General features: G+C 43.8%; 1 protein-coding gene across 1 annotated transcript; it reads left to right on the forward strand.

Moving 5' to 3' along the window:
• Positions 1-313: 313 nt before the first annotated feature.
• LOC137816968 (uncharacterized) lies at positions 314-2,420 on the forward strand. Its single transcript, XM_068620160.1, has 2 exons — positions 314-1,671; positions 2,012-2,420. Exons 1-2 carry the CDS (start codon positions 314-316, stop codon positions 2,418-2,420), a joined length of 1,767 nt encoding a protein of 588 aa, XP_068476261.1.
• The last annotated feature ends 13,836 nt before the right edge of the window (positions 2,421-16,256 follow it).

The raw sequence follows: 16,256 nt of genomic DNA on the forward strand, positions 1-16,256 counted from the left end.
TTTCACCGTTAGTTTGGAGTTTCTTTGAGTTGTTGAGGAAGGATGAGGACAACGTGATCCAGTTCAGTCGCGCTGTCAACCGAAGAGGACGCTGTGTCTATGACGCATGTGATGGAGATGATGAGGACGTTGCAAGAGAAAGTGGCTGCATCACGTTCTTAACAAGAGAGAATGCACGAGGCACTAGTGGCCTCAGGCTAGGAATGAAGAGCTCAACAGAGTCAACGAAGAGCCACGTAAAGCCCTTCAGGGACGGGAAGAGCGTGCGATTGGGGGCAGATCTGCACCCCCGTCCCCACCGCGTAATTTTCCCATGCCGTTTTCTCAGGAGATCAAGGACACGGTGGTCCCTGCAAATGCGGTGGCGGTGAAAGCATCTTTCACCGGGGTGGAAGATCCTGAGGCTCATCTCACGCCGTTTCACACGCAGATGATGCTCTCAGGAGGTTCAGACGCGGTCTACTGCAAGGTGTTCATGAGCACTCTCAGTGGAACAGCGCTGGACTGGTTTGTCAGTCTACCTACTAGCCACATTACCACGTTCCAGCAGTTCTCTAAGATGTTCGTTGAGCAGTACATAGTGAACAAGGCACCACCGTTGGTGTCTTACGATCTGTTCGACGTGAGGCAGTATCAAGGGGAGTCTCTGAAGGATTTTTTGAACAGATTCGGAGCTCAGATTGTTCGCTTGCCAGGTAAGGATGAAGATATGTTTGTGCATGCCTTAAAAAAGGGGGTGTTGCCTGGACCTTTTAGTGAATCGTTGATCAGGAGCCACCCCGCCACGTTCGCTGAAATCCGGCGATGTGTCGTGGCTCACATCGCCACTGAGAGCGAAATCTCCGAGAAAAGGGGAAATGTGGCCCCAGCTAAGCCACGCGCTCTAACGAGGATTCAGCCGCAGAGGGTGATGGAGGCGGCGGGGGGGAAGAAGGATCAAAGGATGCATCATCCTTATGACCCAAAGAAGAGCAAGGGGAAGGGGCCAAGGTGGCCTAGAGAGTCCAATCGCCCGCCGAGGTACGAGTTTGTGATGGGATTGGCTGACCTTATCGCCATCCCGAACATTGCTGCCAGGCTCAAAGTACCTGAGAAGACAACGGATAAGGTGTTGGGGCCAAAACCAGACGCGTGGTGTGAGTTCCACAAGAGCTTTGGCCACTCCATCAATTCGTGTTTGGCTTTGGGATACCAACTCGCCGAGTTGGTCAAGTGTGGGTTCTTGAAGGACTACTTGCTGGAGAAGCACACGGGGCAATTGTCAGGTTCACAACTGGCAAGCGGTGAGGTACAACAACATGAAGTACCCATTCACGGCGATATCCACACTATAGCTGGTGGATTCTCGGGTGGTGGGTGTACTGCATCACAGTGGAAAAAGTATGCACGGTCCGTGATGTCAGTGGAGGCTTTTGAGGATCACTCGCCCGATGTGGACATCACGTTCACCAAAGAAGATCTTAGGGATGTTGTGCCCCACAACAACGATCCCATTGTAGTCTCGCTTGTTACGGCGGGGAGGATGGTTCATCGGGTGTTGGTCGATCAAGGAAGCTCGGCAGATGTGATGTTTTGGCCGACTTTCGAAAAGTTACAGCTATCCCCTGACCAGCTGAGGCTATATGGGGGCTGCTTGTACGGTTTTGCTGGTGATCAAGTGGAGGTCAGGGGGTATATTGAGTTAAGGACGACGTTCACAGATGGGTTGGCCAACACTCAACAAAAAAGATCAGGTACCTTGTTGTCAATGCTCCTTCGGCATATAATATCCTGCTGGGAAGGCCAACACTCAACAGGACAAGAGCTGTGCCTTCAACGAGGCACATGAAGGTCAAGTTACCTTCAATGGAGGGGGTGGTCATCACCATCCGCTCTGATCAAAAGGAGGCAAAGAAGTGCTATGAAAACAGCCTCAAGAACAAGAGATCAGTATGCCATGTAGCCACAACGCCGACCCCTGGTGTGGAGCCTGAATAGGCAAATCGGCTGGTTGTGGATACAACATTTGAAGTGGTCGCCGAAAGGGATGGGGTGATGGTGGATGTCAGGGCGAGGTCCGAGAACGCCACTCGGGTGGAGGAAGAGAAAAACTGCCCGGAGGTCGCAGGGAGTCAGGAATTGCGAGAGCGCTGATCGCAAGTGAGAAGAGGCCTCAGCCGGTCGAGGAGTGGCTTGAGAAGAAGATCAGCGGCAAAACGTTTAAGCTGGGGAAAACCTTAGATGGTGAGACACAGGACCAGATCGCCAAAGTAATAAGTAGACATCTGGACGCGTTTGCATGGTCTGCTTCAGACATGCCGGGGATTGACCCCGATTTTTTGTGTCATCGTTTGGCAATGGATCCCCAAGTCAGGCCAATCCGCCAGAGAAGGAGAAAGTTCAACGAAGAAAAGAGGCAGGCGATCAGGGACGAGATGTAGAAACTCCTCGCAGCAGGCCATATCAAGGAAATTCAGTATCCAGAATGGCTCGCCAATGTCGTTCTGGTCAAGAAGAGCAGTGGGAAGTGACGAATGTGTGTTGATTTTACGGATCTGAATAAAGCCTGTCCAAAGGATTCTTATCCTTTACCAAGTATAGATGCCCTGGTGGACAGTGCGTCAGGCTGTAAATTGCTCAACTTCGTGGACACCTTCTCGGAATATAACCAGATTAAGATGCATCCCATGGATGAGGAAAAGACTGCTTTCATGACGGAAAGGTCGTGCTATTGCTACAAGGTGATTATGCCCTTTGGGCTGAAGAATGCGGGAGCCACGTACTAGAGGCTAATGGATAAGGTGCTTGCGCCTATGCTTGGGAGGAATGTGCAAGCATATGTTGACGATATGGTCGTGACATCTCTGGAAAAGAGCAGGCACGTTACTGATCTGGAAGAGTTGTTCGTTACAATAGCCAAGTACAAGCTGAAATTGAATCCCAAGAAGTGCATTTTCGGCGTGGAGGCAGGGAGGTTTATGGGATTTCTCTTGACTAAGAGGGGAATCGAGGCAAATCCTGACAAGTGTGTTGCCATTATGGCGATGAGGAGTCCTGCCACTGTAAAGGAGGTGCAACAGCTCACAGGTCGGATGGCCGCCCTGTCTCGATTCGTATTTGCCAGTGGAGAGAAGGGCCACCCGTACTTCCAATGCCTGAAGAGGAATAACAGGTTTGTCTGGACGAGGGAGTGTGAAGAAGCTTTTGTGAAGCTCAAAGAGTATTTGGCGAGCCCGCCGGTTCTGTGCAAACCTCAAATGGGAACGCCCCTCAGGTTATATTTTGCCATAACTGAGAGGGCGATAAGTGCGGTGCTCGTCCAGGATCAAGATCAAGTCTAGAAACCTATCTATTTTGTTAGCAAGGTGTTGCAGGGCCCATAAGTGAGATATCAGGCCTTAGAGAAAGCAGCGCTGGCGGTTGTGTTTTCGGCGAGGAGGCTGCGTCATTACTTCTAGAGCTTTACAGTGTTGGTAATGACTGACTTACCCATCCAGAAGCTTTTGAAGAAACCAGATGTAGCTGGGAGGATGGTAAAATGGGCGAAGGAGTTGTCAGAATTCGACATCAAGTATGAGCCCCGAGGACCGATCAAGGGGAAAATCTTTGCTGACTTTGTGGTCGAGCTATCTTCTGAAACAGTGTAGAGTGCGGGGGATGATTTTCGTTGGGTGCTCTCGGTGGATGGGTCGTCTAACCAGCTGGGTAGCGGAGCTGGAGTTATTTTGGAAGGACCCAACGGTGTGTTGATAGAAGAATCTCTGAGGTTTGCCTTCAAAGCCAGCAATAATCAAGCGGAGTATGAGGCTTTGATCGCCGGAATTTTGTTGGCAAAGGAGATGGGAGCAAAGGTGCTGATGGCCAAGAGTGATTCATTGTTGGTCACTGGGCAGGTAATTGGCAAGTTTAAGGCCAAGGATTCGCAGATGGCAGCTTACCTGGAGTATGTGCAAGAGTTAAAAAGGTTCTTTGTTTTGTTTGAAGTGGTGCACGTGCCAAGGGAGCAGAATGCCCGAGATGATTTGCTAGCCAAGCTCGCTAGTTCAGGCAAGGGGGGCAGGCAGAGGACCGTTATACAAGAAACTTTGAAGACACCTCGAGCATTTGTGGCAGATCACCAAGTTCTTCAAGTTAGCAAGTCAATGGAAGGGACGGCGAGGAGTCATAGATCTTTGACTCAGGAGACTCTGAGGACGCCGAGAGTTAGAGCACATCCAGCGGGAGAGACAAAGATGAAGCAAGTTTGCGCTATCCATGAGCCAGATACATGGATAACGCCATACCAACGGTACATGGCGGGTGGCGTGCTCCCAATGGACCCGACAGAGGCCAGAAAGATAAAGAAGAACTCCAACAGGTTCACCCTCATCGATGGCGAGTTGTACAGGTTTGGGTTTACACATCCTCTTTTAGTATGTGTACATGGAGAGAAGTGCATGAGAATTATGGCTGAGCTCCATGAGGGGATTTGTGGGAGTCACATCGGAGGTCGAGCTTTGGCAACAAGAACTCTCCGTGCAGGTTATTACTGGCCCACAATGAGGGAAGATTGCAAGAAATATGCCCAGTGTTGCAAACAATGCCAGCAACACGCCGATTGGCACAAGGCGCCTCCAGAAGAGTTAAAGTCAATTTACAGCCCCTGGTCGTTCCATACGTGGGGAATCGATATTCTTGGACCCTTTCCATTGGCGATCAGGCAAATGAAGTATTTAGTTGTGGCGATCGAGTACTTCACAAAGTGGATTGAAGCAGAACCAGTAGCCCAGATCACCGCGCACAAGATTCAGAGTTTCGTGTGGAAGAATATTGTGTGTCGATTTGGTATGCCCAAGCGCTTGGTATCAGATAATGGGACTCAATTTGCAAGTCACCTGTTGAAGAAGCTGTGTGGGGATGTTGGAATATAGCAGGTGTTTGCTTCTGTGGAGCACCCACAAACGAATGGGCAAGTGGAGTTAGCCAATCGGGTTTTGTTGAGAGGCTTGAAGAGGAGGTTGGAGAAGGCCAAGGGGTCTTGGGCTGAAGAAGTTCCCCGTATAGTGTGGGCATATCATACCAATGAGCAATCGGAAACCCATGAAACCCCGTTTAGTTTGGTGTATGGGTGTGATGCGATGATTCCAGTTGAAATCCAGGAAAGCTCGCCGAGATTCCAAAACTTCGTGGCGGAAGACTCGAACAAAGAAAAGAGAATGAACTTGGATTTGCTGGATGAAGTCAGGGAGGAAGCACGGGTGAAGGCCGAAGCAGTGAAAAGAAGAGTTGAGCGCAAGTACAACTCTAGAATAAGGCCAAGGCAATTCAAAGATGGCGACCTGGTGATGAGGAAGGCCCACCAGTATGAGATGGAGAACAAACTGTCACCCAAGTGGACAGGACCGTTTAGAATAACCGAAGCACTCGGGAACGGCGCCTACCGCTTGGAGACACTGGAAGGAGGGGCGATTCCTCGCACTTGGAACGCCACCCATCTCAAGTTTTATTACAGTTAAAGCATTGTAAGTAGTGGTTAACTCGAACAGTTTAAAGCAGTTTCAGTTAAAATAGTTTTTCAAGGGGGCACTTTTTTTTCCCTAAGAGGGTTTTTAATGAGGCCACCCAATAAAGAAGGTTTTGAAGTTTATGAAAGTTTCCAAGTTATTAAGTTTGTATGATTGTCGTTCTTAAGTTTTCGGAAAAGAGACTTTGTCGCCCTTGTGCAATTTAAAGCAACGGTGAATTCAGATCGCATGCATTCAGTACAAAGTTTTAAAGCATAAAGTTTTAAACCCTCATCGCCACCTGGCGATCGGAGGTACAAGTTAAAGTTTTAAGTCCTCATCGCCACCTGGCGATCGGAGGCACAAGTATAAAGTTTTTTAAGTTCTCATCGCCATCTGGCGAGAAAAGATTAAAAAGACCTCCTTGCCTTGAGCGAGTGTAGGAGAGAAAAGATTAAAAAGCCCTCCTCGCCTTGAGCGAGTGTAGGCGAGAGAAGGTTAAAAAGTCCTCTTCGCCCTGAGCGAGTACAGGAAAGAGCAGATTGCAAGACCTCTTTGCGTAAGGAAATTGAGGCAAGTTTGAAAGTCCTCAGTGCATCCAGGGGAGGAGGAGATGTAACCCCTGTTGAGGCATCAGGAAAAGCCCTTCTCACCCTCAAGTGAGTTCAGGCAAGATGAAGTTGAAAAGTCAGGGGTGTTAATGATCTTAAGTACGAGAAAGGAAGGTTAATGGAAACGCCTTTCCCCTTGAGTGAAACATCAATATTGACCTAGTAAGACCAGTTAAAAAAGAAGTTAAAGGATGGCTGGGGAACGCTCGCAGAGGACACCTCACCACCTAAATCATTGTTCTAAAACTCAGGGAGGTAGAGAAGGATCCGAAAGGCAGCTCTACCCCCAGATGAGGGAACAATGACTTAAGCTATCTCAGGTTAAAGACTCAGGGAAGGTAGAGGGAGATCCGAAAGGCAGCTCTCCTTCCAGTCGAGCCAAGATGAAGTCATGAGGTGGCCCTGCAGGGGACGTTTTCAGTTAAAAGGAAAATGGCGTCGCCGAAATCCTATGGCTTTAAGATTGAAATAGAAAGAAGGTTACACGGCGAGAACCAGATCAGCAAAGTTTTAGGCGAGAACATAGAAACACACATGTCACTTGGCAGATCAGGCGAGCGAGATTCTCGATACTAAGATTGACCCATGCCTACTGCCCAGTAAGTGATTTCGTGTCAAATGTTATTGCTATAGACTAACAGTTTGTTTCACTTAAGTTGATTTCCAGAGAATTAAGCATCAGTTTGTGCTAAGTACGTTGGGTTGAGTAAAAACTAGCCAGTTATATTAGGTGATCGCACAACAGATAAAGTCGGAAGCCACATATATATTTGTATATCAAAAAAGTTTGAACAGAATGAAAGTTATTACATATAAATCAAAGTTAAATACAAGGGTTTCAAGGTGATAAAATTGAAGTGGCAGATGGGAGCAGTTAAGTTGGAGGCATGATCTTGCCATCCACCACTTCGTTGTACACTGAAAACTCGGAGAGGTCGAGATCGGGGAATTTGCAAGCAAACTGCTCCAAAGCAGCCCCAAAGCCTGAGGTAAGAACCTGGACAGCTTCAAGCTCAAGCTCGTCGATCTTTGTCTTGAACCCACTGTTCTCTTCACGAACCTGGGCAGCCTCAAGTTCAAGCTCAACGATCTTCTTCTTGACCCCACTGTTCTCCTCGGGCACTTGGGCAAGCTCTATAGTAGTGTCGTTTAGTTCTTTGGACTTCTTGTCCCGATCCGCTTCGACTTGCCCCAAAAGGGTTTCCCTCTCGGTCGACCTCTTCTCCAGCTTAGCCATCTTGGCCCCGTCAGCTTTTTAGGCTTCCTCTAGCTCCGCAATTCTGGTCCTCATAGGAACGAGCTTGCTCTCTAACTCAACGGCGTCTTGAAGTTTGTTGTGCAGTTTCTGGCGCAATTCGGCTTTGTCCTTGCGCAAACTTCGGAGCTCATCGTTGAGAGCATTCTCCACCCGCGAGAACTCTAGCCCTTGCATCATCATGTCACATTTGACTTTGTCAGCTTCGGCTCTCGCGGTGAAGGACTTGCTCAAGGAATCTTTCAGTCCTTCATCAACGATTTGAGGAAGATTCTCGACGACCATGGCGTTTAGGCTGGAGTTGGAGGAGGAGGTGAAGGTTGATTCTCACCACCACCCTCGCAAGGTTGAATGGCGAGGGGACTCTCGAGGCGTGGTGGTGAGGTAGGTAGTCCCGCTGCAGGTTGAGAAGAAGCTTGCGTATCTGCAAGCTGTTCGGGTATAGCTTCGCCAGTTGAGGCGTTTGAAGCGAGAACATCCCCAGCGGACTCAAAAGGCGTGGAGGCGCTGGGGGGGTTCTCGGAGTAGTCCGGGGTGATGCCTTCAGCTGCTAGTGGCTCAGCTGCAGTCACCCTTTTCCTCTTATGGACCAGCTCGTCCTCGGTGCTTTTGTTCTCTTCCTCCTCCGACACCACCCTGGGGGCCTTCCTCTTAGCCCTTTTGGGTAGCAGCTTCTTTCGCCAGGAAGAGCGACGGCGGTGGATGTCCAACCGACAAAGATTTGCCTTGGGTAGCGGTGGCTTTTGCAACAGAATTGGGGATGGTTTGGGAGCCCACCGCCAGATTTTGAAGTTTGGCGATGGAGCGCAGCTTGACCATCTTTTCTTTCCCCAACATTGTATCTGAATAAAGAAACCAATGGTCACAAACCAGTCCAATTCAACCAGTTGATGATACACAAGAAAATAAGCAGTGTGAGTTAATGCATGGACTAACTGGTTAAGACTACGTGCAAATCAGAACGACACAAGCAACATCAATATAAAAGACAGGGTGATGCGAATTCAAGGAAAGGGAACTCAAAGATGAGGGGAAGACAAACCTATATGAAAGTCCAGTTGACTTTCGTGGAATTCATAGGTGATGATGAAGGAGGTGGCCAAAGTTATATTGGAGGAGGAAACTCTTTTCCAGAAGTTGCATAGGTCTTTGTCGAGCTCCCCTATCTTCTCTGGACCTCTAGCCCTCCTGAAGTTGTCTTTAGACTCCTTCTTTCCCTTGTTCACCCAATACAAGGGAAACCCGTCGAGGAGAGTGGGGTCTTGGTCATTGCAGCAGACGCGCACGAACTTGCCTTTCCAGCCTTTGTAGGTTTGCTGGAAGATGGAGAGGATGGACCTCCCAGCAACCCCGTTGAGGCTGACCCATAGACGATCGCCTGGGTTCTTGGCCTCGAACAAATAGAGGAACACGTCCACTGAAGCTGGGTGTCCCAAGCGCGCACAGATAATCTGATATGCCCTAACGAACGCCCAGCTGTTAGGGTGAAGCTGGGCGGTGGCTATGTCAAGCTCGGTCAAGAGCTCCCTCTCGAAACAAGTGAAGGGGAAGCGGAGTTTGACCTTCTTGAACATCGTGGCGTAGACGAAGCAGAAGGGTTTGTCGTCGCTCCCCTGGTCGTCAATGCAGATGGGTTCTCCGGGAGGACAAGGATGAACAGTCACCTTGTCATCATGCTCCTTGCTGAAAGAAAGGTGAGCTTGATCACCTTTCTTGAGGCGAAGGACGTCGACGTTGGTGTTGATAGAGGAGGTCTCACCCAGTAAGGCTGAAGTAGCCCATGGATACAGCTGTTTGTAGTCAGGGAGGGGTCTCACAGCTGCGCTGGTTTGAGGTGGGGTTGGTTGGGTCGAGAGGACGCAGGTCTCACGGCCTGGCTCGAAGGGACACTGGGATCCCTTGGTGGATTGCGAGAAGAAGAAGGATTGGCCCTACGAGTTTCCGTCAGAGGGTTTTGAGAGGATGGAGGAGGGTTTGGAGTGATTTTGGTGCGAGCCATCAGAAGAGCTACAAAGAAGATGAAAAAGGGAAGAGATGAGAGTTTATAAACAGAATGACTCAACAGAAAAGAAGAAGACAGAAAGAACAAGGGGGACTCGTAGAGAAAAGGCTAGAAAACCTAGACGCAGGAAAAAGCGAAGCAAAGAACAAAAACAACCCACAGCGTATGCTCCAGATAGTTAATGGATGATGCAAATTGATTAAAATGCAGCAAATGTCAGTGGGAAGAGATGAACGGTTACCTTTTGATGATCAGAAGTGTGTTGAGCAAGATGATGATTGAGGGAGACGAAGCGTTCGCTAGAGTATTTCGGAAGTTTAGAGTGAAGAAGAAGATAATGAAACAGTGAAGTGACGCGAAGGTTTTAAGAATTTCGAACGTTGCAAGAAGCGCAAACGGCAACGAATAATAGTCGTTGATAAGTCCACGTGTCGTTTGATCAGAGGGGTTGGTGAAATGTCAAGTCAGTAAACAGTATGAGCGCCAGCGCGCAAGGCCACGTAGGTCGTCGGAAATTCAGCTCTTTAGTCTTTTCGCTGGACAAGCCACAGCTCAAGACTGGAGGGCTTGTGTACCGACCAGGTCATCGGGTGTGACGACGTGTTTAGTAAGTGACTACGTGGGGCGTGCTTAGCGGGACACGTGGACAAGAGAAAGATGAATGGTCCAGAAGTGAGCATAGTCGTCGTTTGTGGAAGTGGCGTTCTGTAGTGTACATAGTCGATTGTTGCCAGGTTCTCGTGTCATCGTCGTGTTAGATAATGGAAGATCAGGTGGTCTCACATCGCCACAAGAAGCACATCGCCGGGTTTCCCAATAAACTTAGTTGAAGTTGTTGGAGGTCCAAGCGAGTAAGTTCAAGTGTGTAAGTTCAGTAAAGATGATTGTTACGTCAGCATGAAGCGTGAAGGTTAAGAGAGTTGGAGGAAACAGCTTGCTCATCAATGACGGGATTCCCAGAAGTGGACATTCGTCGATGGCGAGGTTTCCTCAGCTAGAACATGCATGGCGTGGCAATGAGGAGGGTGGCACTTGCGATAGCGATATCACAGAGACGGTGTACTTCGTTGCATCCGATACTCGCCTTGTCGAGTGGTGTTCCAGGGCGTGTTACGTGCTAGATTACTCCTTGAGTAGGAGGCTAGGCCGCGCGACTGGTTGCTACATAGAAATGACACTCAAGTTATCCTAGCCCAGATGATGACACGTGTAGGGTTGGGTACTACCAGTTACCCCAACCCAAATGACGACACGCGTAGGGTTGGATGCTATATAGAAATGACGCTCAAGTTATCCTAGCTTAGATGATGACATGTGTAGGGCTGGGTACTACTTGTTACCCCAGCCCAGATGATGACACGTGGAGGGTTGGATGCGAGCCACGCGTCCAAAGCGTAACTGCCTAGAGAGAGAAAAAACGTAGGTATAAAGGTAAACTTAACAGAATTTGCAGAGGTATGTTCATTACGGCTCATTGTTTTTTGGGTTGAGAGCACTTTAGTACGGTTCTACAACACTTAGTTTTCTCTCAGTTTTTGGGTGTTCTTGTTACTGACTTGAGCGTCGGAGCGCCACCGGCCGCAGAGGCGCCATATTGTGTTTTCAGGTTCTCAGAGAGACAATCTGCAGTGTGGACTTGAAGCGCATGTGGTGTTAAAGCTGGTGAGGAAAGATCGTGACGAGGCATCGTTCCTGAGATTAGTCAACCGGCAGGATCAGTTTTATATCTAAAATTTAATTTATTAAAAAAACTATAATTAGTATCACAATGTTTTTAATATTTAAATAATTAGTCAAAGGTACTATTCTTTCTATGTATTTTCCTATACCTATATATAAAGGGGATTCTCCATTATAACCGTTTTTTGGTAAACACATTTTTCTTTCAATTTTACCTTGATTTAATATATTTCATTTTATTAATACAATGGAGTATTTTTTCATTTCATATGAATTATTTAAAACATAAAATTATTTTTAAATTAATATTAATGTAAAGTTTTTATATGACTCTCTCATCCTTTCCTTAATTCCTTATTTTAAGGTAACAACAAAAAGAAAGAAAGAGCATAATCTCACATTTTCACACCAAATCTCACATATCAAATAAAATAACCTCCATTAGTCATTCTCTGCACTTCATTTTTTGTTTTTCAATTTTGACTCATCTAAAATTATTTATATATGTATATTAAATTTTTATTATCACAAAAATTGAGCAAAAGATAAAAATACTAATATGAATACACATACGTGCCTGTATTTCTCCTAAAGAAGTTATTGCATCTCATTTTAAACGTGAACATAAGAGTCAGCCTGTATACAATCTCTTATTTTTCAAATGCCGAAAAAATGGATATTTGGATTTCATAAAATATTTTTGCATTGTTGTGGTGTGGAAAGAATCTGAGCATGTTTCATAATCCAAATATAAGCCTTCTTCGAGTAATTCTTTAACTTTGACGGATAAATGTTTGGTTTTTGTGGAAATTATTTCGGGAACTTGATTTGTTGATGAATAAAATGGAAATTAATTTTAATTATATTGGGCTAAGTGGAAATTTTTGGCTAATTTAAGGGTTAAGGATGTTAAAAATGATGTTTTGAAAACAAATTTGGTGATTTCAAAGGTATATATGTAAAAAATATGTGAAAATTTGTTTTATTGTACTTGTTTAGGACCATGTGTTTTGTGTATATAATTCATTTATGTAATAATATTAGTTTGAATAAATAAATTGTTTATTTAAAGTTATATTTGAAAAATGTGTCTAACCCTATTGGTAATTTGAAACCCTAATGTTTATCTATAAACATACCCCTACTCCCTAACACTAACCCAAACTCAAACACCATAACCCTAACCATCAACCATAATCATAAGTCTAACCTAAACCCAAACCTTAATCCATAACCTCTAACCTCTAACCTTAACTCTAACACAAACCATAAACATAAACCCATTAATGTAACCTTCAACCATAAACCTAAAGGTATGGTTGTTTGGATGTAGTAATTAAACTTATATAATAGTATATGTTAAAGATTTTTTTACCATGGATAACAATAACCATTAATCTATGTATTTCGGTGATGTTGAGATGTCTAACACGAATGACATGAATCCTAATGTGGTAGGTGTGGACTTTAAACTAATTTCACACATACAAGAACAAATCAAATTGCGAACACAATAGCAATAATGAAAATCTTTTGCATTGTTGCATATGGATTGAATATGTTGCGTGTGTTAACAAAAAGAAATAACTTCATACCCAAAGTTCATACAACCAAAAAAGCATCATCGATCAAAATTGATGTCATACTTGGTCCACACTGAAAGATGTAATGAAATTATTCACATGGATTCGAAAGCACTTATTCAGTTACATGAACTAATAAAAGGAACGAAGATTATAAAGGATGCATTTTAATCAACAGTCGAGGAACAAGTGGCTAAATTTTTGCACATCATTGACCATAACGTTCAGAATTAGAGATTCGTTCTTCTTTCTTCAGTCTGGGGAAACAGTGTTTCGTCACTTTAATAATGTTTTGAATGCAATTTCTATGTTGAAGAAAGATATTTTAATTCAACAATCTGGGACCAAGGTGTAACCTCATATCTTAAACAACAACAAATTTTATCCATACTTTAAGGTACAAATATGAGAAACAATAGTTCAACAATTAAGTAATGTTGTATGAGTTTTTGGTATTTATAAGTGTGAATTTGTTTCCTATTATGATTGTTTAGGTATCATAGATGGTGCTCATTTCATGTCATGGTCCCATGAGTGGATGTTCTTCATTTTTGCGAAAGAAAAGATTGGTCAACTCAAAACGTATTCACAAGTTGTGATTTTGACATGAAATTCAAATATGTTCTCATCGAATGGGAAGGAATAACCTTTGATTCCAGTATATTAAAGGATGCATTGAGAGGATCCATTGGTCATTCTGGAAGGTAAGTTGAGTGTGTTTTCGAGTGCACAATATTGATTTGTAACAATACTTATAACTAATAACTATAATTGGATGATTATAGGAAAATACTACCTTGGAGACGCGAGTTTTATGCTCAACCCCAAGTTATAACACCATATCGTGGAGTTCGATACACTTTGAAAGAGTACTCCCAAAGAGATCCACAAAATGTCTGCGAGTTGTTCAATCATCGTCATTCATCACTTCGAAATATAATAGAAAGAACATTTGGTATACTAAAAAATGATTCCCAATTATAGCTAGTGATATAGTGCCTCATTACTCTTTTGACACTATGATAAATATCGTTTTAGCATGTTGTATTCTCCATAACTTTCTTCGCGGGATCAATAATGATCAGTCTTTGTTCAAAGAAGTTGACCATGAATTGATGGAAGAAGATATAGATATGTCACACTCGCAAACTCGTGAGGATGACTATAGGATGAGGTTACACATTAGGGATACTATAACAAATTAAATATGGATAAATTATTCAAAACAAATAATTTTATGTAAGCAATTTCATAATTAATATTGGGAACAATTTCTTGATTTCATGACCACAATGAATATTTGTTTGTTATGTTATTTTTATTGAGAACATTTATTTTGTTATTAGGTTTTAACATGGATCACGGGAAGGGTATTGTTCCGGAGTCATATGCATGTATCTATGAGTTCACAAAACATACCATAGACATAGATTTCTGACTACTGAGTATCATGGTGGATGAGGCACGGTTGGGTAACAAGGCTGACGGACGGTGGACGACCCATAGTTACACTAACATCGTTGACTCCCTACGGTAGAGTGGATTGGTAGCCCTTACAAAGAACAATGTAAAGAACAGACAGAAAAGTCTAAAGGACAAATGGCGTGAAGTCCACGATCTCTTTAGTGGACTTACTGGTTTCGCATGGAACAAAACCTCTAAATGTTTTGAGGTTGAGGATGAAGTGTAGGATGTCTTGATTCAAGTAACATTCTACCCATACTTGACCCTAATACAATAACCACTATTTATGAATATAAATGTTATTGTTTTCCATCATTTTCAAGAAAAGCTCTCAGTCGCAAAGTGGCGCATTAATCCCATCAGGCACTACAACTTGCCAGAGGAATTATGAGGAGTTGATCGAGCGATCGGATATGGGTTAGGACAACTCAGCAGGCCAGAATGCAGACACATCATTTCAATGTAGATTTGAATGATAACATTATGGACTACATCTCAGAAGAGCTGGAATTCGATGCGGCACAATGGGAAACTCCTCGCTCACCTATGCCACATGTTGATTCATATAACCTTGGTTCGACTCTGATACCCTCATCGGTGTCATCTCAACCATTAGGTGGTACTTCTTCCTCCAGGGGTTCAAAAAGAAAAGCCCCCATGGTGGAGGTCCTTGATGCGCAATTTGACAAGCTTAATACGAGGCTTGAGGGATTCACTAATTTCATTGGGTGGTGGTGCTAAAATTTGATATTGTTGAGTGACAAAGCCATGTCATCAGAGCGAGTGCTATAGTTGTGGAAGAAAATGTGCAATATAACAGAAGACATGTAGTTGCAGAATAACGACATAATGAACTATTCGGTGAAACATTGGCATGATGTGTCGTACTACAACTTTCCAGTACTCTGAATCTGATATTTGAAAAATGTTAGTGCATATGAACATACATGATGACGATGTTTTAGATAGCTGTTATGACTTCATGTGTGCTCCCCCTAATGTCGTAAAGCAACTTCTTGGCATGTCTCTCGAGCAACGAATGAAAAATTTGGTGAAGATAATGACTAAGAATCCCTAAACCATCTACATTGTTCTTGTATTTAGTTATGGAATGTTGTTTTTTTATTGGGTTTGTAATTTTATTTTTGACACAAATTGATACTTGTTTTTTTAATTTAAATATAGTATATTCCTACCAATATATGGTGTGCAACTATTTATTTTGTTATATCTTTGTTTTCATTATTATCATAGAATTGTATGCAACTTTTCAATGATTGTATCCCAAAAATGTGTTAATTTTTGGAGGAATGACATCTTCCTCTTCTAAGAGACAGTGTATTTACTATCAAGATAAGGGAAAAGCCCCTGTAGATGATTTAGTTTCTCTTGCACGAGTTTCCGATATTGATGACCTTCTTAATCAGTTACGGTTTTCTTCCTGCACGAGAACAAGTGTTAGATATGGCAGAGGGTTTTTATCACAAATCAATCGTGGCCCCTATATTAATGCATTTTTCCTTCTTTGAGTTATAATATTTCAAGTGTTTTTGTATCATTTGGCAAACATCAATACATTGTCTTAGGAAGATACGACTCTTTGCAAACGCTTATGACTTTTAATTAACCAATTTCAATCTGTGTCACCTGGACCCATAAGACAAATTGACTATCCACGGAATTCCCTAAGTAAGAGACCTTTACAATGAGAATTTAATCAAATATTATCTTACTAAAAAAATTGTAAACATGATTAATAAGAAGATTGAGTTTCAGCCAGACCCGTAATGATGGAAGAGGCCCAAGCCCATGATAGAAAAAACCCAAGCCCAAGCCCAAATACAAGTTCAAGCTTCAACTCAAGCCCAACAAATAGAAGATATGGGCAAACTAAGCATCATTGGATGTCTTTCTTTTGTAATTACTTTTGAGTATTTTTAGTAGAACATAAAGGGAGGTGTAGATATAAATATAAGAGGTGAAAATGTATAAAGCTAAGTCACACCTTCCATGTGACACAAAAGAAGGTGTAGGTATAGATTTAGGAGGTGCCAAAAATAGAAACCAAGTCACACTTCCCTTGTGACTAGGAATTAGCTCCAAATTCAAATGCTTCTCATTTGAATTTCCTTCCACTTTCTTTTTAATTTCTAGCCCCCTAAACACTATAAATAAGAGGGCTTGGCTCATGTATTTTCA

The sequence above is a fragment of the Phaseolus vulgaris genome, unplaced genomic scaffold, assembly GCF_000499845.2.
Source record: "Phaseolus vulgaris cultivar G19833 unplaced genomic scaffold, P. vulgaris v2.0 scaffold_14, whole genome shotgun sequence".
Classification (NCBI taxonomy): Eukaryota; Viridiplantae; Streptophyta; class Magnoliopsida; order Fabales; family Fabaceae; genus Phaseolus; species Phaseolus vulgaris.